Source organism: Apodemus sylvaticus, chromosome 15 (genome assembly GCF_947179515.1).
Source record: "Apodemus sylvaticus chromosome 15, mApoSyl1.1, whole genome shotgun sequence".
Lineage (NCBI taxonomy): Eukaryota > Metazoa > Chordata > Mammalia > Rodentia > Muridae > Apodemus > Apodemus sylvaticus.
Genome location: NC_067486.1, coordinates 56,518,340 through 56,543,757, shown reverse-complemented (window position 1 = coordinate 56,543,757; position 25,418 = coordinate 56,518,340). Strand labels below are relative to the sequence as shown.

The 25,418-nt window shown below is 44.0% G+C and overlaps 1 protein-coding gene across 2 annotated transcripts; it reads right to left on the bottom strand.

Annotated features, from left to right (window-relative positions):
* Positions 1-7,391: 7,391 nt before the first annotated feature.
* Positions 7,392-23,472, bottom strand: Tigit (T cell immunoreceptor with Ig and ITIM domains). 2 transcript variants are annotated; one of them, XM_052158440.1, is made up of 5 exons: positions 23,388-23,472; positions 22,470-22,741; positions 20,501-20,833; positions 17,964-18,061; positions 7,392-7,902 (listed from the first exon to the last, which is right to left on the bottom strand). In XM_052158440.1, exons 2-5 carry the CDS (start codon positions 22,531-22,533, stop codon positions 7,669-7,671), a joined length of 729 nt encoding a protein of 242 aa, XP_052014400.1. In that variant the 5' UTR covers positions 22,534-22,741; positions 23,388-23,472; the 3' UTR covers positions 7,392-7,668. The 2 variants fall into 2 exon arrangements, with proteins under 2 accessions (XP_052014400.1, XP_052014399.1); XM_052158439.1 differs by having other exon boundaries at positions 22,470-22,620; positions 23,388-23,465.
* Positions 23,473-25,418: the final 1,946 nt, after the last annotated feature.

Here is a 25,418-nt window from a genome sequence, read left to right as displayed (position 1 = left end):
GAACTCTCTCAACGTTTGAAATAAAAACTTTAAAACTCTTTTGAAGCACCTTAACGTGGCTATCCATTTGACAAATGGTTGCCACTTTTTTCTTTGAGCACCTTATTGACGTATTTTGCTATCTGCTGTCTTCTGTTACTGTTGGCTGAATAGCTAGCTGTTAACACACACACACACACATGTGCACAGAGCCAACATCTGAGCATACGTGTTCTCAATGACGTTTACTGTGGTGACTGCTGAAGGTGAACTCATTTTCTGATTTTCCCACCACAGTGTTGTGATAAGACTCGAAGAAACCCTGCCCTGCACGGAAAAATGTTCCTTATCGCATTGTATATTAGGGTGGGAAGGAATATGGTCCCCTTTTTGCAATTGCTACTGTGTATACACACACATGCACACACACACACACACACACATACACACACACACACACATACACACACACACACACATACACTGTATATTCAGACCCAATATACACATACAAGCATAACTCATTTGTCCAAGTGATATTTCAGATGTCTCTGTGGGTGTCACACACCATTTGCAGTTTTCCACTTCCCGGGGAATTTTGGATGGAGGGCAGCTTTTCAGACTGATGGACTGGGCGCTGGGGAAGGGGTTGAAGTGAGAGCATTAAGTCAAAAGAATGATTTCCCAAGAGGAACTAGATGAATGGCCATCCTTGTAGGTGGGTGTGAAACACTGCTGTCTCAGTCTGCACTGTAGAAATCCATGGACACACAACACACACACACACACACACACATCCTCCCACAGGGGCATGGTCTGGGATGAGCAGGTCAATAGTTTTGAGAGGGAGTTTGTTCCTTTTTTTTCTCTCATTATACTCTTCTTGTCAGTTATTAAGCAAACAAACAGAAAAATTGTTTTGAAAAACCTTGCGTACGCCTTTTCTATCAAGTGCTTTAAAATATAGACTAAATACACACATCCTGCCGGTTTTTCTTACAGTGACAGTACCCTTACCTGCCATTTAATATTAGCCTCGTATTTTTCTCACGTATATTTACCTGTGACTTGTATTTGTTATTTAAACAGGAAAAAAAATTCAAAAAAAAAGAAAAATTAACTGTAGCGCTTCATTATACTATTATATTATTATTATTGTGACATTTTGGAATACTGTGAAGTTTTATCTCTTGCATATACTTTATACAGAAGTATTACGCCTTAAAAATACGAAAATAAATTTTACAAGGTTTCTGTTTTGTGTGGAAGAGTAATTGATGTTGCTAAGAATGATGTTTGTTTTTTGGGGTTTTCGTTGTTTTTTTTTTAAATGTTACCAGCACTTTTTTTGTAAGTTTCACTTTCTGAGGTATTGTACAAGTTCACACTGTTTGTGAAGTTTGAATATGAAGGAATAATTAAAAAACAAAAAAAAAAACAAAAAAGTTCTTCTCTTGGTCTCCTCTTCTGTTGTCCTCATGGTGTGTTTGTCTTGGACATTTCTCCATGTTTCTTCACACATGGGGGTCTGTGGAGTGTGAGTTTGTCCAAACTGAGGACTCTACCCAGAAGGCCTGAGAAACTATCAGTCCTCTTGACACCAGAGGAAAGGAGTTGAGGTCTCCTGAGGGGAAAATCACTCTGGGGATCTATAATGCAAATCCTGGCATTATTCTGTACCTGTCTGACCCTCAAGAACAATGGCTTGTTTACTGTTAACAAGTTGGCTCTTACCACGTCCTGCCCTGTGAAGATCAGCACCTAGTACCTAATACTATTTCCTGTGGAAATAACTGATCTCCAATGACGCTGTGTCCTCTGGTCTCTTACCCCGTGAATCTATCTCAGAACCCAGTGTTAATAACCTGGGCTTCTGAGCTCTAGCATAAAAAAAGAGATTATATATATATATATATATATATATATATATATATATATATATATACCCTTTGATGACTTTGGGGACAGTGAAGGGGCTTCTGTGGGCTCTGCAGATCTTTCTTATAGGCAGCTCCACCTAAAAGCGCTCTCCTAACCTTGACATTCTCACAGAAATAGCTCATGTGATAAGGAAAATTCAGGCCTCCCTGGTGAATTCACCAGAATTTAACTCCTTGAGTGCTTACTGTCTCCATTTCAACCAATACTGTGTAGAATAGAATAAATTATTTCAACCCTAGTAGGTCTTCAATCTAACTAGAAATAGAGGTTTTAAAATACAAAACAAACAAACAAACAAAAACCAATCAAAAGCAGCAGTTTAAGCTGCATTTCCAGGGCTAAGGGACGGTGGGTGATCTAAGACAAGGAGTATCTGAGTCTAGACTGTGGGACCCAGAAGAACATTGGACTCTGAGCTGGAGGAGACTGGCACTGTGGGGAGGCATTTCCACTCACAAAATCCCCCAGACTGATATGGCCAGAGACCTCTGTGCTGGAATATTACTGGTAAGCTCCAAAGATGTCACAATGATATTAGACATGTCTTGAAACTCCATCACTCACGTATGTTATCCTAATACTCTGGAAAGTTCAAAATCAATGAAGAGCTGCCAAGATGTCTCAGTAGTCGAGAGGGCTTCCTGCTCATGCAGAGGACTCAGAGTCAGTCCCCAGCACCCACATGGTGGCTCACAACCATCTGTAACCCAAGTTCCAGGGGACCTAGCGCTCTCTTATGGTCTCCACAGGCTCCGGCACACATACGGCACACATAAACTCATACAAGCACACACATGTACACATAAATCTTTTCTAAAATAAAATTTAAAAAGATGGAGTGTGATTTGTGTCTGATTTCTGTGAGCATTATCATAGTGTCAGCCAACTTCACCCAGGGCTTCGGGGCTCTGCCCCAGCCGCAGACACGCAAAGCCTCTTCTCTGTTGGCCACACAGTGCTGTAGGTTCTATATGGACTGCATGCTAAACAGCACATATACTGTTGTACAGCATTTATTAGTTTATACACTGATCCATTAGTACACTTTCACTGTGAACTTTCAGGGAGTTATTATTACACCAATTTATGGTGACAATGACTCTCCAATAAAAGCAATTAAATACTCAATCTTAGGTCTTCTTTGATTGATATACACCAGGATTTCTCAAATGATTAATTGGTTTATCCCTTTAAGGGAAAAAGATTGTCACAGGTCCTTTCATAGGAGAAAGTGTGAATATTTTTATTATGCTTACTACTAAATTCACATATAAGTCACACTTATTTTCATTATTATAAGAATTTTTAAATATGCATAGACATAATTTATTTTAGACATAACTTTCAGTAAGCTTGTTTACCTTACAGATTCAAAACCAGAGCTATACATTCAACATGAGTAAAACTGTAAAATTAGTTATTTTTGCAATGACAAAGTTAATGTGTTGGGCACCACTTTAATAAAGCTGTGCCTGGCACACAGTGGAGTTCACTGCTGCTGTTGACGCCCGGGGACTCCACCTCCCAGATGGTGCAAAGCAAAGACCGCCCTCCCTCCATTTTCTGCTACACCCACTACTGCAGAATCTTGCATGGTTCCACTCACCTGGAGCAGATGAATCATTTACGAAGGAAGCTTTTGTCCCTTGTAATCCATAGTATATCAAATATATCAAAAATATAACAAACCAAACATAGAAACCTCAAAACAGTGCCAGCACCTTATTATAAGATTGTCAGTATCCACAATATGATTGACTTTTTAAAGCATTGTTTCACTTAAAACACAAAATTTGTAAAAAACTTGCAGGGAACGTGTGGAGCCCAAAACTAGATCGATAGTTCATCATTGCTCAAATGCCAGTTTTTGAGGACTTTTGTAATTCCAGATTCCTTGGTTTCCTCCCAGCAAGGTTTGTTCCACAGTTGGGAAGCTCTGGGGCAGCACATGTGCTCATAGACATAACTCAGCGACCCCATTAAGCACTTTACTGTGCACTTGCTACTCCCAGCCCTGGCCTCATTCTTTTAAGGCCTTTTGAAGTAAACGCTACTGTTACTGTTTTACAGATGAGATGTTGGTTGTGAGGCACTGAGAGAGCTCTCTTCATCATGAGATTTCATTATGGCCATTGACAGTTGGACCAATCAGATCAATTTCTACTCCACAACACACTATAGTCACATTTCTTTCGATTGCTGTGAAACCTACTGTAGTTTCAGTTTCTAGCTTATGTGAAATTAAATTATTGTCATCTAAAATAAGCCCTGTGATGAAAGTTGATTCCTGACATGAACTTCCATGAGTCCCAAGCTTCTTGACAACACTGGTCCTGTTGCTGAGAACTGGACCACTTGGCAACTTCAGATCACCATGGGAAGAGCTGGGAGTATGTAAATGTGCAGCCTACCTTTGACCTCAGACTTCATCTTAATTAGAGGAAGAACAAAACAGCCGTGTTTCTTCCTGATGGTGACTCTGTCAAAAGATCCATAGAACCATCTGATCCCTAGAACCATGGCAACAAGTTGAATTAGATGCTCCAGACAATTACATTTCACTGGATTTCCTTTGTACATTTGCCAGGTTTCTAGATGTCCGTAGCTTCCTATGACTGATGGCCATTGTAGTGAATGGTTGGCAGAACGTTCCTACTGGAAGTTCCACTAGACAGTCATATCCTCCACACCATGTCCCCAAATAAATGCCCTAATCATTGGGCATAGTCTGACTTCCAAAAGACTCAAGTTCGTGTTACAAATAGGTCTCCCTGGGTCTATTGACAGTTGTTCTTTGGTGTGACTAGCTACAGGCATAATGCAGGACTGGAAAGAATCCACAGATGTAAACAGCTGACTCCCCTCTCCTACTTAGCAGACAAAGTCAAGCTCCTGATTCTTTTCTATTTATATGGAATACCCTGCCCTCCACAATGTGACCATGTGTGAAGAAAACACACACCATCCCTGCCTGCCCAGAGCAGTCCTAACAGACTCTGTATGAACACAAGTATGTGATAATTCCTCCCTAGGGACCAGAGCCTGAGAAGGAATGTTTTCTGAAATAAAGTAGCAAGGTATGGTGTTGTCCCCTGGCAAAGGCTCAATGCTCTGTGACTGGACATTTCTCAGTAGAATCTCTTGCGTTATCAATCTGATGGTAGTCTGGAATCAGAATGCGGGCAGAGAACCAGGAGGATTTGGAATCCCCTCCTGTCAACACTTTAGGGGCCCTTACTTCAATTTCTCTGTGATCTTTCCCTGTGTGTGTGTGTGTCACCAAGCATGATAAGAAGGAGAGACTTCTTCAGACATCATTTTAAAAGGAGAAAGACAATGACCGTTCTCCAGGTTCCAGCTTATAGACACATAATGGGGTCCCATAAGCAAAATTAGATTTCCAGAAGCCATGTTCAAAAAGCAAAAAGAAGCAGGGAAGTTAGTTTGTAATAATATATTTTTACCTAACCTAAAATATCCAAAACAATTTGAAATTTAACGAATATCTTTAAATTAGATGACGTTTTATGATTCACATTATCTTTAAATATCCAATGTGTGTTTTAGAACTATAACAACAAGTTCTGTCTAGGACATACCTCATGGCACCTGTGCTGGGGTGGCCACAAGGAAAAAGTGGCTAATGTCCTGGCAGCATGTACTGCCAGGAGTCAGGGCCTTAAGGCCCTTGTCTTCTGTGGATCTCAGAAGAGAATCTAGTTCACTTTCCACTTTGAAATTTGTTTTCTGTCAAATTGAATCTCGTTTTAGCAACCTGACCCATTTCCAACATCTATAGACTCCTTCGTATTTTCTCTCCATCCCAACAGTATTTGTGTTTGCCAATTATCATAACTATGTTAAATGGCACCCAAATCTCAGTCCAGCCTCAGTTTACCACCAACCGCCTCTATGTCAAATCCCCCCTCCCTTTTCATCATTACACTTTAATCCATTCCCAATGGGTAAGCTGTGTTCTACTTTCCATGAATTTGCATTCATTTTATAAGAAAAGTCCTATGGACTGCCACAGCCAGCAGCACATTCCATTTTCCCTGTATCCATCTTTCTTCCCAAGAGCTGGGGCTCTGGACCAATCTTAACTCCTTGTGACCCGTCTGATAGGGGAGTGGGGTGGGGACTCCCACTAGGAGCAGGGGAGCAGGGGTTGAACGGTCTTCCTGCTCATGCTTCACCTGAGGCTTTGGTGAGAGGAAAGCTCACTTCATTCTCTCTCCAGTCTGTGCTCAGGAAATAAAACTACTCACAGGGAGTAGTATGTAGAGAGATAGGAAAACCACAAAGTCTTTAGATCCAGCCTAAAATCTGTCCAATATAAATAAACTGCAGACACCCCCAACTCCAGCATGAAGAGGTCTGGGAGTAAGGGAGAATATATTCTTATTTCTTAAGTTCTTAATCACTCATATATGTGTTCACCCTGTTTTGTTTTCAGAAGGGAAAAAAGTCCTTATTTTCTAAAACTAGACTTTCCCTTTGGCGGCAAAAAGTTTCCATTTAAGAGGCCTAGGGGCAGATGGATCCAGAAGAGGCAGGTCTGGCTTGGCCCAGATGCCAGGACTCGGCTCCCCAGGTGGACAAGGATTTCCTGATGGCTTCCCAAGACCACAAAGTGGAGGATCCTGGAGTCCTCTGAACCAGATGCATCCTAGTAGACTCTGTGCTCGGCAGACTTGAGATGCCTAGCTAAGGAAGAGAGCCTGACGTTCACTGGCCCTTGGGCATCAGGGCTTTCTTCTAGGACTTCAACCGACACTGCCTTCCTTGAGTTCATTCAAGTTCCTAGGAAAATGCTTCTCCCACCAGACCAGGCTCATTAACCCTATGTTCTCTGAGGAGACATCACCACACCCTGAGGCATGCTGAGCACCCTAAGAGTCCCAACCATGAGTCCTTATATCCTAGTAGGTCTTGTTATAAATGGTTCCCCGGTCAAGGCTATCGTCCTTGCATCCCCTAAGATCAGTCCTTTGCTTCATTCATGAATAAGCATCTTGAATGAGTGAGTGTACATTGGTAAAAACTGACAATGAGAAATAAGGCCAGTGGTCTTCTTGTCATCTGCCCAGCACCTGGGTCATTGTGAGGAATGTATTTCTCAAAGCCACTGCTCAGATCACTAAGTTCAAAGCCAGGGCAATGCCAACTTTGTCTTATTGCTTTATTTCTGCCTTTTCAAAAAAAAAAAAGAAAGAAAGGAAGGAAGGAAGGAAGGGAGGGAGGGAAGGAGGGAAAGAAAGAAAAAGAAAGAGAGAAAGAGAGGAGAGAGAGAAAGAAGGAAGGAAGAAAGAAACAAAGAAGGAGAAAGAGAGAAAAAAATCTCAGGTTTGAAAGAGCTTTTAAGAGCACTCACTATTCTTGCAGAAGACCTGAGTCTGATTGCCAGCAACCACATGGTGGCTCACAACTGTCTCTAACACCAGTGCTGGGGGACCTGATGTCCTCTTCTGACCTCTGCAAACACCATCCACACATGGCACATGTACATGCAGGACAAACACTCATACACATAAAATAAACATCAATGTTAAAAATCTCATTTATACTCAAAACCATTTACCTTGGATCTGTCACAGAGAAACAGAAGAGGAGGGTAGAAGAAATGAAGGCTGAGAAGAAGGTGCCTTTCATTCACACACACACACACACACACACACACACACAGAGAGAGAGAGAGAGAGAGAGAGAGAGAGAGAGAGAAAGAGGGAGAGGGAGAGAGAACTGTCCTTAGCCAGACTTCGACAGAGCAATGAAGCTCTCCAGGCTTCTGTAGCCCAGGACATTAAAGTAGTCCTGTGGGTCGGCATAGCCATCTTCTGCCTGCTCTCCACAGAGGCCAGCAGGGGCAGCTTGTGTCTGGACAGGGCCTCCAGGGGATTCGAGAATCCTCAGGCTCCATTCCTGTGACGCAGCTTCCATTCTCCCATGGCCGCTTTCGATAGATTGCATTCTAAAAGACTTCTAGGATTAAAGAGAGCAAGCACACGAGCATGTTATTCAAAAGCTACTTTACAAATGATACATACTTATTTCTTACATGAACACACACACACACCAGAAGCAAACGTGTATTCTTACCAATACAAAATCCTTAGCCCTTCATTTTCCTACTTTGTTGTAGCTGGACATGGGGTCGGCCCTCAAGTGTAGTTGATATAAACCCAGCATCACACCCTTGGAGAAAACTGGTATCAATTGCAAATTGCTTCTTGATTATGAGTAGGACTTCCCGTTCTCCACATAACTCCTTGTCAGTAGGAGCAGCTCTAAGGAAACTAACAGCTTGTCCTGAAGCCCTTATTTCCTGCTCTCTCAACCATGCACGAAAGCCCTGTTTTGCTTCCAGCTCTCTTTCCTTCTGCTCCTCACAGAGATACACTGTTCATTTTTCCCTTCTCTTTGGTTTCTATACTCCCCGCTTTCTCCTCACCCTCCTTCCAGCACCCATCTTCAGCCAGCCTGGCCCTTTTCTCTTCACACATTGGCTCTCCAAGCCAACAGGTCACCCTCTGCCTTCTCAGCTCTATGCTCTGAGTCAGCTCATCCACTGTAGACTCCAAACAAGACCCATCCTCTAAAGACTCTAAGTAGCCCAGGCTCTGTAAGGAGCTCCGGGCCCATTTGCCCACCTGCTCACCATGGCCTGGAAGAGAACCACAGCAAGCTTGAACTCAACTTGTCTTCAGGACAAACCACTGGGCCCCACCCCACTATCTGTTCTTGTCTACATTCCTGCTCTGGCTAAGAGTACAGACCCTTCAGATATATGGGAGTTCTAATCACCCATAACACCAGTTATGACTGTTCTTAGTTGTCAACTTGACTGCATCGAGAATAAAACCTAACTGGCTACACACTTGTGTCAGGGGTTTCTCCTTAATTAAATCATTTGTAGTGACAAGACCCACCTTTAATCCAGTTATTTTGAGATAGAAAAGATCCACCTTTAATCTGGGCCTCTCCTTCTGGCGACAACTTTTATAAAGGACACGGAAGGAGGAAGCTTTCTCTCTTTGCTGGTTCTTAACTCTTGCTGGGAAGTCCATTCCTTCAATGGCCTTAGACTCACTTCTCTGGGACCAACATCTAGTCTTGTGGCCTTAACAACTACAATTCTTTTATTTTCCATTGGTAGACTGCCATCGTTGAACTAGCTGGACTGCAGCCTATAAGCCATTTTAATAAATCAAATATATATGTGTGTGTATATATATATATATATACATATATACATATATGTGTATACATATATATGTGTGTATATAATAAAACATATATAATAGAATTTATAGAATGTATTTATCCTTTATATATACATATATATCCTTTATCTACATATATATCCTTTGTCTATATACACATTCTATAAGTCCTGTTTTTCTAGAACACCTGATTAATACACACCCCATCCAGTTTTGCTCCATCCCTTCATTTCATCCCTTTCACCTGCTGAGGGGAAGAGCGAGTCCCCTTCATGGTGGACTGATTCTCCTTCACCTTACTCACTTCATCAGCTCTTACTGCTGGGCTAACTTTGCACAAACCTCCATATAGCGATTTTTCAAAAATTAAAAACTGAATCTGTCAGTGCCTCTGCTTAGGCCCCCCAATGTACAGCAGAGGGGCTTAACCTGGAGAGAGTGATGACCAACAGCCCGGGAGGTTCCACTTCAGAGGATTTATAAATAATCTCAAATTATAATTAAAGGTTTATATAAAGGCGTATTCTTGTTGGGAGAAAAGCAGTGATTCATTACATCCTCCCAAAGGAATCTGCGATGCCCCAAACACTCTTTGTGTCCCACTCATGCCCATCTTTCTGGCTTCGTCTCCCACTGTGTCTCACAACCAAGATGGCCAGCTGCCGAGGCGCACATGCCAGGGAACTGCCACTTATGGCCACACAGCTTTGAGATCAGACACAGTTAGCTCTTTCTTCTCAGCAGCAATTCTGCTGGCATGTCTGGTTTCAGACGAGCTTATGGGCACAGACAGCAATCCCTTGACAAAGGACAAAGCCACCAGTTGCTCAGATTTCTCTCATTCTGCATAGACCACATCATGTCTCCTCTTGCGCTTCTCTGTGAAGGCCAACTGGTTTACCTTTCTACTTTTACCAGGCTCCAATGTCCAAGTTCCCTAAGGGGAGTGCTATGCTTCTCTTTGTAATCTCAGAACCCATATCAGATGTTCAATCTATATATGTCTTAGAACCTAAATAGACACGCAGTGGATGGACACACACACACACACACACACACACACACACACACTTATTTTTAATACAGTTACATATAAAAGAATCCAGTTTCTCAAGTCAAAGTATAATAATCACAGCCAACAAAAAAACTTGAATTCATTGAGACAATGAAATCTGTTCAGTGACACCAACCACAGAATCCATGTCGGAATGTCACACGTGAGGTTTGTGATGATACAGGGAAACTGGAGAACATTGGCCACAAGTATGGTGGCAAAAGTGTGTAATAACATTTGGAACTTTTAGCATTCTCTTGGTCTGACTGGCAGTTGCTCTAATGCATGTCATTCACCCACTTTATAGATCTGATTGACAAAAATTACAAAGAGCCAGGGACGTGGAAATTGGAGCAACCAAGGCACATGGAACTTATCTTCACCACACCCTTTGCTTCCAAGACAGAAAATGCCACCCTTTTGGTGCCAAGTCCAATAGGACACATACAAGTCACTGGTCTCCCAACTCCCATTTCCTCTCAGTAGAAGTGGCTAAATACTAAGATGAAGGGAAAGGCAGCCACAAGTCATGCTGGTTCTGTGTTTAAAAGGACTCCCACCTCCCTTGATACAATGCAATCCATTTTTAATATGAATATTCAATTATTTCTCAAAGACTAATTATGACTCTTTGTGCTTGTGTGTTCTTATTCTCACTCTTGGTAAGGCTGGCCACCCTTTCTTTTCAATTTTAAGACTATTTTGAGCTCAAAAAGTCCTCTGGGAAATGCAAATATTCCTCAGACGGGTCCCTAAGCTGTTCCATTTCCAGTCTACCCTACATGGAGACTCTATAATTGTAACCAGTGTAAAAAAAAAAATAGGCCTGAGATTAATGTACTAACATTGTCCTAGAGAACCAAGCACAGCTACAGAAATCGCTACTGAGTCATCTTGGGACAAACATTGCTTTCTAGTAGCCTGTGAGGAGAATGAACAGTGGACAGTGGGGTTGTCAGAGTCATTGTCCAGTATCTGACACATGTAACTGTTCACAATATCTGACTGGCAAATAACATTTATCCATATAACATGTTGAATGTTATATGAATACACATTTCCTCCGACCTTAGCATAACAGATGTTTTCTTCATCTGTCCTAGAGGAGCCAATATAATAAGGTGATGGATTTCTGAAATTAATTAGTGTAAAGATGATCAGAGTCACCTCTGTCACCATCCCTGTCCTGATAGGCTGCCTTTCACCATCACACTCGGGAGCTACTCGCTAGTTTACAGCAGGTCCTTAGAATAGGGATGGGAGTGACAAGTCTGATGTGAGTGACCTGGGTTCACAGAGGGAGGATAGTGAGGGAGGCCAGAGGCAAGGGGTGCAAGGATAGTGACAGCATCGCTGACTTCCATAGTGTCTCTCCTCTGCAGACTGATGCCGAAGTAGGAGATGCCCCTGCAGAATGGGATCCCTAGCAGCAACCAGGATAAGAGGACCTCAAAATAGTAGAAAGAAGAAGACTGTGTTTAAGATAGAGCTACAGTGATGGAAACTAAGAAGACCTGACCCATACATCCCAGTGATCCTCGGATAAATAGAGATATGTAGGTAGACCGCCCACAATAGAGTTGTGTTGATGTGTGTGCATATGCCTGTGCACTTATAGATACACTTTCAAATACTACCAAGAATACACGAGTGGAGTCTAAAGCCAGCCATCCCATGAAGAGTCTAGATGTTTTGTCCAATATCCAGGTCTATGAACAGTATTACATAGATATAGCATATTTATCCCTTGGCTCCAGTCTCAACCTTTGTCATCTTCTCTGCTGCAAGAAGACTGCGTTGCATGCACTACATCAGGGGCTCACTTGGCCTCCATGTAGAACCACGGGAATGAAGGAACAGAGAGTGAGAGGAAGGTATGTATTCTCCCACAGTCAATGCAGGGTGGACCTTGAACTGGTTGTGTCCCTCGCTTGAAGGTAACAGCACTTCTCAACATGACCCATCTATGTGGTCCTCCCCTTCCAAGTTCTAACAGCCACCCTCTCCTCCCTCCTAAATATGCACACAGTTACCTTCCCCTTCATGGTGCCATTGTGTTCCCTCTAGATCCATATTGAAGTATCTGTGAACAACCCAGTTCTAGAAAACTATGTGTTCCTTGATCATACCTTGACTAATGTTTTGGACAAGAAGAGAGCAAAGCTTAAAGACTATTTCCAGAGTACAAGATAGCAACAGAGAGGATGGAGACTAGACAGGGAACAGAGGATGTCAAAGAGAGAGCCAGGGAGTGGTAGTGTACATGGGGAAGCAACAGGGACTGAGAGCTGCTGCCTTTTCCTCCTTCTCAGTCTCCATTATGACCAAAGTTAGTCTGGGTACCTGACATGAAAATTCAGCTGCCTCACATCCTTAGTAGACAGATATGTTCTTCTGGGTCTTCAGGGCCACTAACCCTTTGTTCCAGAGCTGAAGGATGCTGGTGATGGCAGAAGCCATCTGTTCGCCAATCACTGTCACTGTACCAGCTCAAAGGTAAGTTGTTAATCTTGTCACCTCTTTCCTCAGGTGGACCACTTCTCCTGTCCTCATCTTCTCTTAGATGTCTCGTTTCATAATTCTGTCTGTTATGCCATCAATGACATAAAAGAAAATACTATGGATAACCAACCCTATCCAATAGCAGCAGTCATGTCCTGGCCACGGCTGCGTTCTCACCTCCCTGTTTGTCCAGTTCTGCATAATAACAGAAGGTCAGTGGCCACTTCTCTGTGAATCAAGTCAGCAGTCATGGTATTCATCTCAGAGCCAGGAAGAGAAAGGATGAATTATAATACAACAAAGATTTTTACAGATAAATCAGGCCTGATAATATAAGGTCATATATGACTTCCCAGAGCAATTGGAACTTTTTCTAACAGTTGGAACCTGTTTAGTTCCTTTGGGATCAAGTTAGCAGGATCCATCCGGTGCTTAGAGAACTAAGCAGGGGAGAGCTGAGTGTCAAGACCTGCGGGATCTGGAGATTGTTACAGGGAACACAGCTTTGCCTCTGCTGCCAAAACATCTTCCCAATCTTTGTTCCAGCACCTTCTCAATTAAAGGTCATTAAGGTGAAGCACTTGAACCTGGGGCTTTCTTCATTTGTGGATCAGATCTGAAGACAGAATGTATTTGAAATCCAGCATTGTGTCTTTATTAGACCTGTATCCTTGGTATTGATAAGCATGAACAGGGAGCAGTCTCACCTGCACAGAAAACTGACAGAGTTTAAGGACTAGAAGAGGAGATGAAAGTCAGTCCGACCTTTATAATCAGTATGAAGACACATAACTCTAGAAGCAGGAGAAATAACAGTACCAAAGTATGGATAATGGAGTCAGAGCAAAAGTTCTCCAACTATGCCTGTTTATAATGAAGAGCTGTGAAATCCATGGAGACCATTACAGTGGCAGTTTGTACAGTTCTTTCCAACTGAGGCCTGAAGAAAGACCTTCAAGGGATTAAAAAGTCAAGGTGAAGTTAGAAAAGAAAAGAAAAACAGAGTGGGGTCTCCCTGTGATAGAAATGCTAAGAACTCTCAGGACTGAGTGAAAGGGAACTCGATAAAGAACAGTCCCTCCTTAACTCAGCCCTGACCCCAACTGCACCCGAGTTAGGCCTGGCTAGGGCCCAGACAGACAGAAGTTGGGTGCTGACCAGGATTGGAAATGGAGGGCTGGGAAGGGGGTGGAGGGATAGAACTTAGCAGTGGGCTTGACACAACAGACCCAAGAGGCAAAGAAGGTAGGCTAGCGGAATCTAACTTCATAGACAATCAAGCCAATGAAGATAGGAAATACAACATCAAAAATAGAAAGTCCTCTGCTGATTTGAACCTACCCTTCATTTGAGAGCAGGTTAAAAACATAGATGGGGAGATGGTTCAGCAGGTAGAGCTCAGATCCCCACACCTATACAAAGGAAAATGGGTGTGAAAAGCCTCCTAAAACCTCTAACACTCCAAGGCAGGGACAACAGATCCTTAGAGCAAGGTGCCTAGCTAGACTAGATGAAATAGGGAAAGACCTTGCCTCAATATTTAAGGTGGCGATCAATCAAAGAAAACAGCTGATGTCATCTCTGGTCTCACACACACACACACACACACACACACACACACACACCATGGGAGTGAGTCGAACTCCAGCTGCCATTTATTGTTACTTTGAGGGGATTTAGACAAACTTCTTTTTTTTTAAAGGATTTATTTATTTTTATGAGTACACTGTAGCTGTCTTCAGACACACAGAAGAGGGCATCAGATCTCATTACAGAAGTGGTTGTGAGCCACCATGTGGCTGCTGAGAATTGAACTCAGGACCTCCAGAAAAGCAATCAGTGCTCTTAACTGCTGAGCCATCTCTCCAGTCCCTTAGACAAGCTTCTGCATGTATCTATGCGGCATTCCAGAGGGTCTGAAGGGGATGGGAGGACCTGCCCTGAATGAAGATGGCACCCTTTTGGGAATCTTCTGGAATAAGGGCTTCAACACCAGTGAGAGTGGCAGAGAGATGTCTCAGTGGACAGACACCGAGACAACTCCTGAAGGCCCCCATCCTGGGTCCAGTTTGATTTCTTTTTTTATACTGCAGAAACCACACGGTGGGGTGGGCAAGCAACTAGGGTTTTACACAAGTGTCTGAGGCAGTCAACAGCTTGTTAAGGGCAATGACCCATTGTTTTAGATAGTTCTCCAAGCTGTCATGTTCCAGGTTGCAAGTCATGTTACGCTTGGCATTAGTGATTACATCACTAAGTAAATCAACAAATCAATATTTACTCACTGGCCTTTCCTATCTTATCCTGCTTCAGCACCACCCCTCTGGTCCAGGGTGAGGAAGGGAGGTGACTGCTATCATCCATGTGACTTTGCTTCCTGGGCGCAATCAGCCAGCTCACACGGTGCTGCCGTCCGCACCTTCCCCGTCATGATGGACTGTCCCTACAAACTATGGACCAAAACAAGCCCTCCCTTCCCTGAGCTGCTCCTGTCATGTAGTTCATCACAGCAATAAGGAAAGGATTTCAACCCATCATCAGGTGACCTGGAATTGCTAATACCTGACTGCAAAGGGCCGTATGGAGGAAAAGGCCGCAGTTTTTCATGGAGACTGTCCAGCACACCATGAAAACTACCAGGCAAGAGAAGAACGTAGGACTGATAATCAAGTGAAAAATAGACAACAGGAAAGACCCAGGGATGGTGTAATTAATAGGACTATCGGGAACAGACTTCAGAATAACTGATAAATATAGATGAGGAGTTTTGACAGGTGACAAACTATTTAAACACAGGGTAGATATATCAAAGGAGATGCTTGGTGACCTGAATGGTAAGCTAGAAAAAAAGACCCACTACAAAACATGGAGATAGGACCGGGCAGGAAATATAAAAAGGACTAGGAGACATACGGAAGGAAAGGAAAGCACCAAAAGTCCCTGCAACAAGAGGTCCAGAAGGAGGAGAAAGCAAGAACAGAGAAGGAAAAGAAATAGCCAGGGCTGACCCACAAACTGACAAAACCCATCAAACCGCACACTGAAAAAGCCCACTTGATCCAAACCCCATACAGAATAAATACAAAGATAATGACATCTAATTATATCATTGTACAAATGCTGAAAACTAAAGACAGAAAATGTTAACTGAACAAGAAGAAGAAAAGACATTTTAAAGAAGTAAGGATAAAACCTGGTTTCAAGAAAACTTTATGTAGTTAGATACTGGAAAAATAGTTTCCACGTTCTAAAAGAAAATGCTAGTCAGCATGAGATCCTATACCTAGCAAAACAACACACGTACCATATTTACAGACATGGTGTAAACACATTTTAGGTGAACAACAACAACAACAAAAAAAAAAAACACAAAATAATTCTTTGCCTTTGCCAACCTGCACTGCAGGAACACTGCAGGATATTCCTCGGGCAGAAGGAAAATGGCGGCCGGAAGCCAGGACAGTGAGGCCAGAGAGAAGCAGGGATGGAGGGGCGGACCTGGAGGACGTGGACGCACTCACGAACCGATCACACTGGGCAGCAGGGTGATGGGGGAGCAATGTGGGATGGACAGACAGGGAGGAGATCCGATAGAAGGTTCTGGCATATTCCAGGAGGTTACAGAACACTAATTGATCAGCACTAGTATAGAGGAACTTGAGTAAGTCCAGGTAAAATGTGTGGTGCCTAATATAACCGCTAAAAGAATACCAGAATTCTTTTTACCTAACAAGTAGGTGTTTTATGTAATGACGTGAGCAGACTGAGGGGAAACTTAAAGGAAAAAGTACAGCAGCTCTGGGAGCTGCAGAGAAGGCTCAGCGGTTAAAGGTACTTGTTGTTCTTGGAGAGGAACTGGATTCAACTCCCAGCACCCACATACATGGTGGCTCAGACATCTGTAATCTTGCTTCCAGACGACCTGATACCCTCCTCTGCCTTCCATAGACATCACTCCTAGTACACATAGATACATGCAGGCAAAACACTCACACACACAAAGTATATAAATCTAAATACCAGTGGTCAGCCCTGACATCATCTATATACAAGTAACATGCCAACTGGCTGGGTTGTGTTTATAGACTCAGGAATGTATGTATCAACAATTAAAGTAAAAGAGGGGTACAGGGTGAGACCAAGGCCGTAAGGAAAATGGAGAGGGGGGAGCAAGATGGAAGATAGGGAAGGGAAACAATGTGATTCTATTTTAATTTCAATATGTATTCTATATATATAAATTAAAATACAATGTATATAAATATAACATTATATATTGAATATATTGAAGTTAAAATATAATATGTATAAACGAATAAATAAATCTTTAAGAAGCTAAGAATAAGACATCCTTCACGCCACAGACTCCTGCTACCAGTCCCAGGCATCTAACCTTGAGAGTAAGCCTGGGGCCAGCAAGATGAAGTGTTAGGAAACACGGCGGGAGAGAAAGTGATGAAATCTCAGGAAAGCAGAAAACAGTGATCGCGTCACAGGCTGTGTGCCCTCAAATGTTCTCACAGTGAACTGAAGTGCGTGGGCTGGGCTGGCTTCAAAGGCCCGGCAGCCGGACCAAAAAAGATTGAGAATATTTTAGCTCAGCATAGACAGTAGTTACAAGACAGCAAGAATTACCGAGAGAGCCTGGCCCCTGACAGCCGTGCATCACAACTTTGTGATATAGGACAGAACTGTAACCTCCCATCTTACATACAAAGCAATGGAGACCTTGAAAAGTTAAGTAAGGAACTTAAAATCATGCGGTCAGTGCCCAGCTAGAAACTAAAATCCTCCCTCCACTTCCTCTTCCCCAGTGCTTTCTGCCAATGACCTCTTAAACTCGAGGCAGTAAATGTCTCATTTTGCCCTGTGTCTTCCACTCCCCAAATTTGGAATGCTAATTTCTCAACCTGCAGTAATATGGGGAGGCCCAGTGCAGCCAATGGGTTGTGAAGACTAAAGGAACTACAAGAGCCCCAGGGCCCAGTACACAACTTGGGTGATGCACCAAACTCATAGTAGGAGAACTCTCAGGGCAGTGGCTTCAAGGAGAGGCAGCAACTAGCAACAGTGTGAGACAGAAAAATGGGTAAAATAGAGGTGTGTCCTGGGAGCTCGCAGCCTGGAGGAACATAAAATAATAAATACATTAAACCGCAGGACAAGAACCATGACACGGCACAAGGAACAAGAACAGAGATCACATGGGTGGCAAGAGTGGGGCTGTGGGGATGGAGACAGGCTGTGTCCTATCCCTTCCTTACCTTTCTAGCCAGGACAGTCAACCCTGTGACCAGTAAGCAAATGAGTCCCAGCACAGCGGCCATGGCTCCTCCAAGAGAGGCAATCTGGAACGGAGCCACTACAGGGAGGGCAACAGAAGGGAGTGTCAGAGGTCGGGAGCAAAGCCACTGAACTGAAGGAATCGTCAATTGTCTCCAAAACAAAATCAAAACAAAAAACCCCCAAAATCAGTTCCTGTCATGGGTGTGCTTGCCTCTGATCTCAGCGCTTGAGAGTCAGGAGGTAGGCAGGTCTCTGACTTGAGGCCACCTTAGTCTTTATGGTGAGTTCCAGGACAGAGGTGGGATATTCTAGAACTGTCCTCCATTAAGAATCTTTAGCCTTGAGCTGGAGAGATGGCTCAGCGGTTAAGAGCACTCATTGCTCTTCCAAAGGTCCCAAGTTCAATTCCCAACAACCACATGGTGGCTCACAACCATCTGTAATGAGGTCTGATGCCCTCTTCTGGTGTGTCTGAAGACAGCGACAGTGTACTTATATATAATAAATAAATAAATCTTTAAAAAAAAAAAGAATCTTTAACCTTAATTCTGTGGTCTGCAGAGAATCTACCTGGTCTCCAATGGAGTTGGTGGCCAATCTCCAGAGGAATGATATGCCTTGTGGACACCTCAGACCAGATTTTGTCAGCCTTTCCCTGTTCAACACTTGTCTTTAGGAATCATAAAATGAAACAAACAATGTCATCTAAAAGAAAACTTGGGGAGTGATGGAAAGGTGGCTCAGTGGTTAAGAACACTGGCTGCTCTTCTGGAGGACCTGGGTTTGATTCCCAGCACCTACATCGCAGCTTACAACCCCAGAGTCTTCGGACCTCCACAGACACCAGAATGCAGGTAATGCCTAGATGTATGTGCTGCCAAGACACTCATGCACACAAAATAAGTAAATAAATAACAAGTATACAATAAAATAAAAATGTATATATATATATATATATATATATATATGTTAATTCAACACATACAATAAAATATATATATCATAAAATCAGCTTAATTCAAAAATGAAACAAGATTAACATTGAATTATGCAAAGAAAAGCATATAACTGTATCTTAGCCATATAGTCCCATTGTGAAACCCTGGAAGGAGTCTCTTACAACCTTAACTTCTGCTGTTTTCTCAGTCCTTGGTACGTAGTAGATGCTTATTAAATAGCTGTGATATGCTGAAGAAGAATGAATTCTAGGACACTTCCTCCCACCTTTCTCTCTTCTCCAGGAACTTGGGCAGGAACTCCAGAGTCCTGGGAAGACTTGAAATAAGAAAAAGCCTGGCCCACTTCCCTGAACACCAGGAATTGTTGGAAAGGAGAGTACAGTATCTGATCCCTCAGGACAAGGACCATGTCTGGGAACTCATGCTCTTCCTGCTCTGAGGACTTAGACATGATAGGCCAGGCTGGCCTCTTGCTGGTCATAGCCATGGCTCACTCAAGAAGAACAGGGATAGAAGACCATAGTCCCCAGTGCGCACAGGGATAGCGTGCACGCTACACAGGAGCCAAGAAACATGGTTTGAAAGGAACTGTTAAGGTAAACTTGTATCAGTAACAATATTCAGTGTATATTCGTTCTTAAAACTCATGAAACCTAAACTCCAATATAATTTCAACTCATATATGTTCTTAACCAAAACTACAATATAACTGATGGTATGCCATTCAGGTGTTCCATGGAGCCAGAACATCTGATTTAAAATCAGCTTTCTCACCTGAGCACTTCCAAGCACTTCACCTCCACCAATCAGATGGGAATCAGACTCATGATCAACACCGAACATGGCACTCGCTATATCCTGGCACCATGCTAACGACTTTTTCTTACAGTAGATTGTTCAAGGCCACATTAGCAGCTCATAAAATCTTACACCCATCCTTACTGGACAAATAAGTCCATCAGCAAGGTTTGGACCTAGGCTGTTTAGCATCAGAGGCTGAGCACTTTACTACCTTGCTAAACTATCTCTCGGATATGACTTTCATAATCCCTTTCCTCAGTAAAATTAGCTCACGTTTGTAGGAGAATAATCATTATGAGGGAATTTGGAAGCTTTGAAGCTTCATCCTGCAAAGGCGGGTGACTATTATACATTTTCTCTCAACACATGCCGTGGCCTGTTTTTAAATCAGCTCAAACTTAAGAGCTAATTCTAATTTGCATGACTGATACTAAGTCGTTAAATGAGCACCTTTCATGTATGACCTCATCTGTAAGCCTCATCACTTTAGATAAGATGGATTTCCTATGCAAAATCGGTGGTCATGCATGAGAATCAGCTGGATGTTTCCAGAACATATCAGATCCTAGCTCTGCCCCCACAAAGTGCTAATTTCGTCAGTTTCAGTTGCTCTAGCTTTACTATGCCTCACAAGTTTCTCTAATGTGTTCAAAGTGCTCCAAGATTGAGACACCCTGCTTCCTAGAGTGTGTCAGGGTGGGTGTTTTCTATGTGAAAGAGAGTGGTTCACTACCACCCCGCTTCAAAGGACATACCTGAGCCTTCTTGGACCTTCAGGAATATTCTCCCCTTGTAAATCCCATCAGGATAGGTATGATAGGTGCAGAAGTACTCTCCTGTGTCATTCCTTGTCAGCGCCTGGAAGGTGAGGCCCAGCCTGGGGCCTGGGACCACCCGCTCACTGAAGACCGGAGGGACATACCACCCCAGGTCAACATTATAAATGGCCAGAAGCTGGTCCCACTGCTCCCAGTTGACTTGGGTCACTTCAGCTGTGTCAGAGGAGAAGTGACACTGTAAGATGACCGAGCCACCTTCCTCTGCAGAGATGTTCCCCTTTGTCTCTATCGTTGTGCCTGCTGTGGCTCCTATGGGTGGGGGAAAAGCACACATGACTCTCTGGCCAGCAGCTGCCCTTCAACCCTCCTGAAGAGTCCCAGAGAGTTCAGAGGAACAGAAATCCATAGTCTGCAGTCTATCCTGGCATCCTCCATAGAGACCATCATTGCTTCCTGTTTTCTTTATTTCCAGAGTTTTTTTCCTCTGCCTGTCATTCAAGGTTCAAGCGGTGAACCCTTTCCCATCTTCCTGCCCTTTTCCACAAACTCTATTCCTATCCAGCTCAGCACTGCTGCTTCTGAAGCTTGCTTCTGCCTCCCTGTCTCATCTCTGCCCGTTGGTCAGAGCTTCCTCCCCCACCTTGAGGACCCCAGGTTTTAAGCCCCCCCTTTCTCCCTGCATGTATTGCATTATTACATGTTGTCTTATTAAGTGCCTGGTTATTACTACATGGCTTCTAGCACTTTGTCCACTCGAGATGTCCTGCTCAGCTTCCGGGCTAGGTGGTTGATTATTTTCATGGACTTATTTAACTTTTCCACTTAGAATATCAGCCCTACACCCACATATCTTGTACTTCTTTCTAGGTTCCTGAAGTCTAGTCTTGTGTCTAACCCTAGGTTTTGAAATAGAACTGGGCTATTTGATTGGCATTTGGGATGTCAGGAAAAATGAGAGAGAGAGAGAGAGAGAGAGAGAGAGAGAGAGAGAGAGAGAGAGAGAGAGAGAGAGAGAGAGAGAACAGAGAAAGGAAACTTGGAAAAAACCCTATTTACAGCCAGAGGTAGCAGCATATGTTTTTAATCCCAGTAGTACATGGGAAGCTGAGGCAGGAGAATCAGAGTGAGTTCCAGAACAGCCTTAGAAACACAGTAAGACCCTGTGTCTGTCAAAGAAACAAACTAAAGTAAAAGAAAGAGGGGAGGGGAAGAGAGGAGAATGAGACAGAGGGAAAGATGGGAAGGGGACAGGAGGGAGGGAAACGTAGAACAGAGGAGAGGAAGGGAAAGGAGGGGACAGGAGAGGAGGGGAAGACAGGAGAGATGAGAGGAGAGGCCAGCTGAGACCAAAGTCTTTGCTGCTTACCAGCCCAGCCCAGCCCAGCTTGGCTCCCCTCTGCCTTCAGAGTGGTCTAAGTTCAGCCTTTAAACTAATTTGTAGTGAAGTCTCTAAATATTTTGTTTCCTTCTGTCAGAAATGTTTATCTACAATTAATAGACTAGAAACACAACAGAATTTAGTCTCTGGTATTTGTGGTAAACTGCAAAAGTCTGTGAACAGGCATTTCTGGTCAACAAAGAACTAGCTGAACGATTCTAGAAGTCCTTCAGAAACAGGAAGATGGAGCAGGAGACCTGTGGGTTTCCAGAGGTTGCCTGCCTCCCATCTTAGTTCCTTCCCCAGCTTCCCTCTTGAGCAGCTGGCTAGTCAGCCCCCACCCCAGAGGATCTCCCAAGTCCTTCCTCTGCAGTCCCAGACACAGGGACATCCCTTCCTCAGCGATTGCCTCTTCCCATGTGGTCACACAGAACTTCAGAACCACATACATGCACAGAATCTGACGTACACACAGGCCTAGGCATGTATTCAGAGCCTTCTCTGCCTGAGCACCCTGGTGCCTGTGCCAAGCTATCCTCTCTGCACTGCTAGGTCTGCAAGCCTTACCTGCAGCAAAGAAGGCAGCCTGTATCAGCCCCTGGACCCAGACCAGGAGCAGCCAGCCATGCATGCTTCTAACCAGAGGCCTACAGGAAAGTGGATGTGGCCTCTCCTCCAACTGAAAGTGGCCCACAGCAGGTGTAAGGTGAAACCAAGCCTGTAACAAGAGGGTCTCGGAAAAACTGACTTAGGTAAGAGCAGTTTCAAACGCATAATGTTCTTAACAAGCACACAAGCCAGTTAGGGTGAGCCACAAGAAAGGCCATCAAGGAAAGACACTGTAAAAACAAATAAAACATGTGGTTAGAGATATATGGGTCTGGGGCAACTTGTACAGTGACTACCTGGGTAGCCAGTCTGTTGTTTTTAAGTTATCTTGATGCACTTTTTGAAGCGCCAACTTTTATCTAAAGCATTCAACGGCATGTAGGTAATGTACAGGATTCTAAAGAACTCTATTTCTGATGAGTCAGTGCCCTCCCCTCCCCTGCCCTGCTGCTTCAAGTTCCTGCCACAGTAACAGACTGTAACCTGGCATTGTGAGCTAAAATAAGCCCCCCTCTCCTCTAAGTCGCTTTTTGGCAGGGCAGCAGCAACAGAAACAAAACTAGAACATCATCTTTTCTTTCTCTTCCCCGCTCCCTTTCTCCATCCATCCTTTCCTTCCTTTAAAAGGTCCTGGGTTCCTACAGAGCGTCAGACTCTGAAGAGATGAGGGTGAGGAAGAATTGCTCAGCCCTCAGTTGACAGAGCTTGGTCTCTGTAAAGCCACTGGGGAGAGGAGATGGAGGGGGCACCGTTAGCCGTCACCAGGGCTCTTGAAAGAGCTACAGTGGCCATGCCCCATGAAAATCTGTGTTCTCACCAGGGGAGAGCCAAAGCCTCATGTCCTGCCCATCCCACCAGTGTACGAATGATTCTCACCATCCAGGCCTCTGTCCCTGTCTTCTGTGTGCAGGCTCCCTCTATCTCCGATCAGCTTCCTCCCCTCCCCGGGTTCTGCACCTTCACAGACCTACACAGTGACTCGTGCACCCTATGCCCCTCCTCCAGACCTGTAAACAGTGTTTGACTTACCAGCTTCTCCACAGCCTTCAAGGCTTACATAAAAATACTTCTCCACCACTTTTGCTGTTTTTGTTTTGTTTTGTTTTGTTTTGAGACAGGGTTTCTCTGTGATGCCTTGACTGACCTGGAACTCATTCTGTAGACCAGGCTGGCCTGAAAACTCAGAACTCTTGCCTGCCTCTGCTTCCCAAGTGATGGGATTAAAGGCGTGCTCCACAGACAAAGTCAGCCTCTCCACCACTTTCTTAACATCCAAATGCCTTTCAGCTGAAGAAACAGTAAGACCCAATATGTACTCAGGGTAAGATGCTGGGACTAGACAAGATAAGCAATGCCAACCTTGGTTACCCAGGCAGACAAACCATAGGTGCAAGGGCTGGTCAGAACCCAGAAAAGGGCTACAAAATTAGCAGTCTGCTTTGGCATCACAATATGGGTAGAAACAAAAGAAAGTACCTTTGGCCCATTTGAGAAATGCAAAAAAAAATGTAAGGGTTGGTTTTAAAAAGGAAAAGTTAAGGACTTCTTGCCCAACAAGATGGTTCAGTAGTTAAGGGTAGGCATCAGCAAGCTTGACATCTTGAGCTGGATCGCTGATACCCATATAGTGGAAGAAGAGAACCGACTCCTACGTTTGTCCTCTGACCTCCTGTGATGGTGTGCTGTGTAAATGCTTGGCCCAGGGAGTGGCACTATTAGAAGATGTGTCCCTGTTTGAGTAGGTGTGGCCTTCTTGGAGTAGGCATGTCACTGTGGGTGTGGGCTTCAAGACCCTCATGCCTGAAAGTCAGTATTCTGCTAGCAGCCTTCAGATGAAGATATAGAACTCTCAGCTCCTCTTGTACCACGCCTGCCTGGATGCTGCTACGTCCCTGCCTTAATGATAATGGACTGAACATCTGAACCTGTAAGCCAGTCCCTGGTGGTAAGTTGGCCTGGTCATGGTGTCTGTTCACAGCAGTAACACCCTAACTAAGACATCTCCGGACTTCGCCGTGGCACGTGTGTCTCCTCACACCTATCCCCACTCACCCACACATATGCACATACATGCAAATATATATGTGAAAATGCTGTTAAGACTTTTCTCCCATGGCTGGAGGGATGGCTCCGCAGTTAAGAACACACAGTACTCTTCCACGGAACTAGTGGTTGGTTTCTAGCCATGTAAGTGCTCATGACTGCAGGCAAGTTCAACTCTAAGGGATCAAATCCCCTCTTCTGGCCTCTGTGGGGACAGATACAGAGTTACACACGTACATAGAAATAACAAAAACATTTAAAAAAAAAAAAGACCTTTTTCTGAAGAGGAACATGATGCCTATCGATCAGTGCTGGTCTCCAGAGACAGTCGAGGGTAACAATGAATGCATTGTTGAACCAAATATCCGGGGCCAAAAGTCATCCTTGTTTGGCATGCTTTTAAAAATCAGGGAAGCAGTTCTGGTCTTCTCTGGGGACAGTGAGTGTCTCCTAGAGCAAGATGTGACCCTTTGAGGCCAACCAGAGCCTGACTCCAATTTCAGTTGGAAAGTTCTAAAATGAGCCCTGTGCTCCCTTCACCCCTCCTGACTACTGGACCAGAGGACTGAGTGGGTCTGGAAAGCCTTCATGCAGCAAGCTGGGCGGGGTTCGTCCCGCGGGAAGATTTCATCTTTGCCTAAGAAAGGGTAAGAAGTAGCTGTCTAAATGTAAAACGGTACCCAGACGTCTCTCCGTAGCCCAGTCTCTCTCTGAGCGAGCTTTAAGCCCCAGACAATTCCTTTATGGACCTACCACTTGAGTCTGCAGCTGCAATGTCTCTGAGGAAAACTGAGGAGTGGCCACGCCTTCCACAAGGCTGCTTACCTGTACAAGGAAACACTGTAAGGCTCACCCCACCCCACC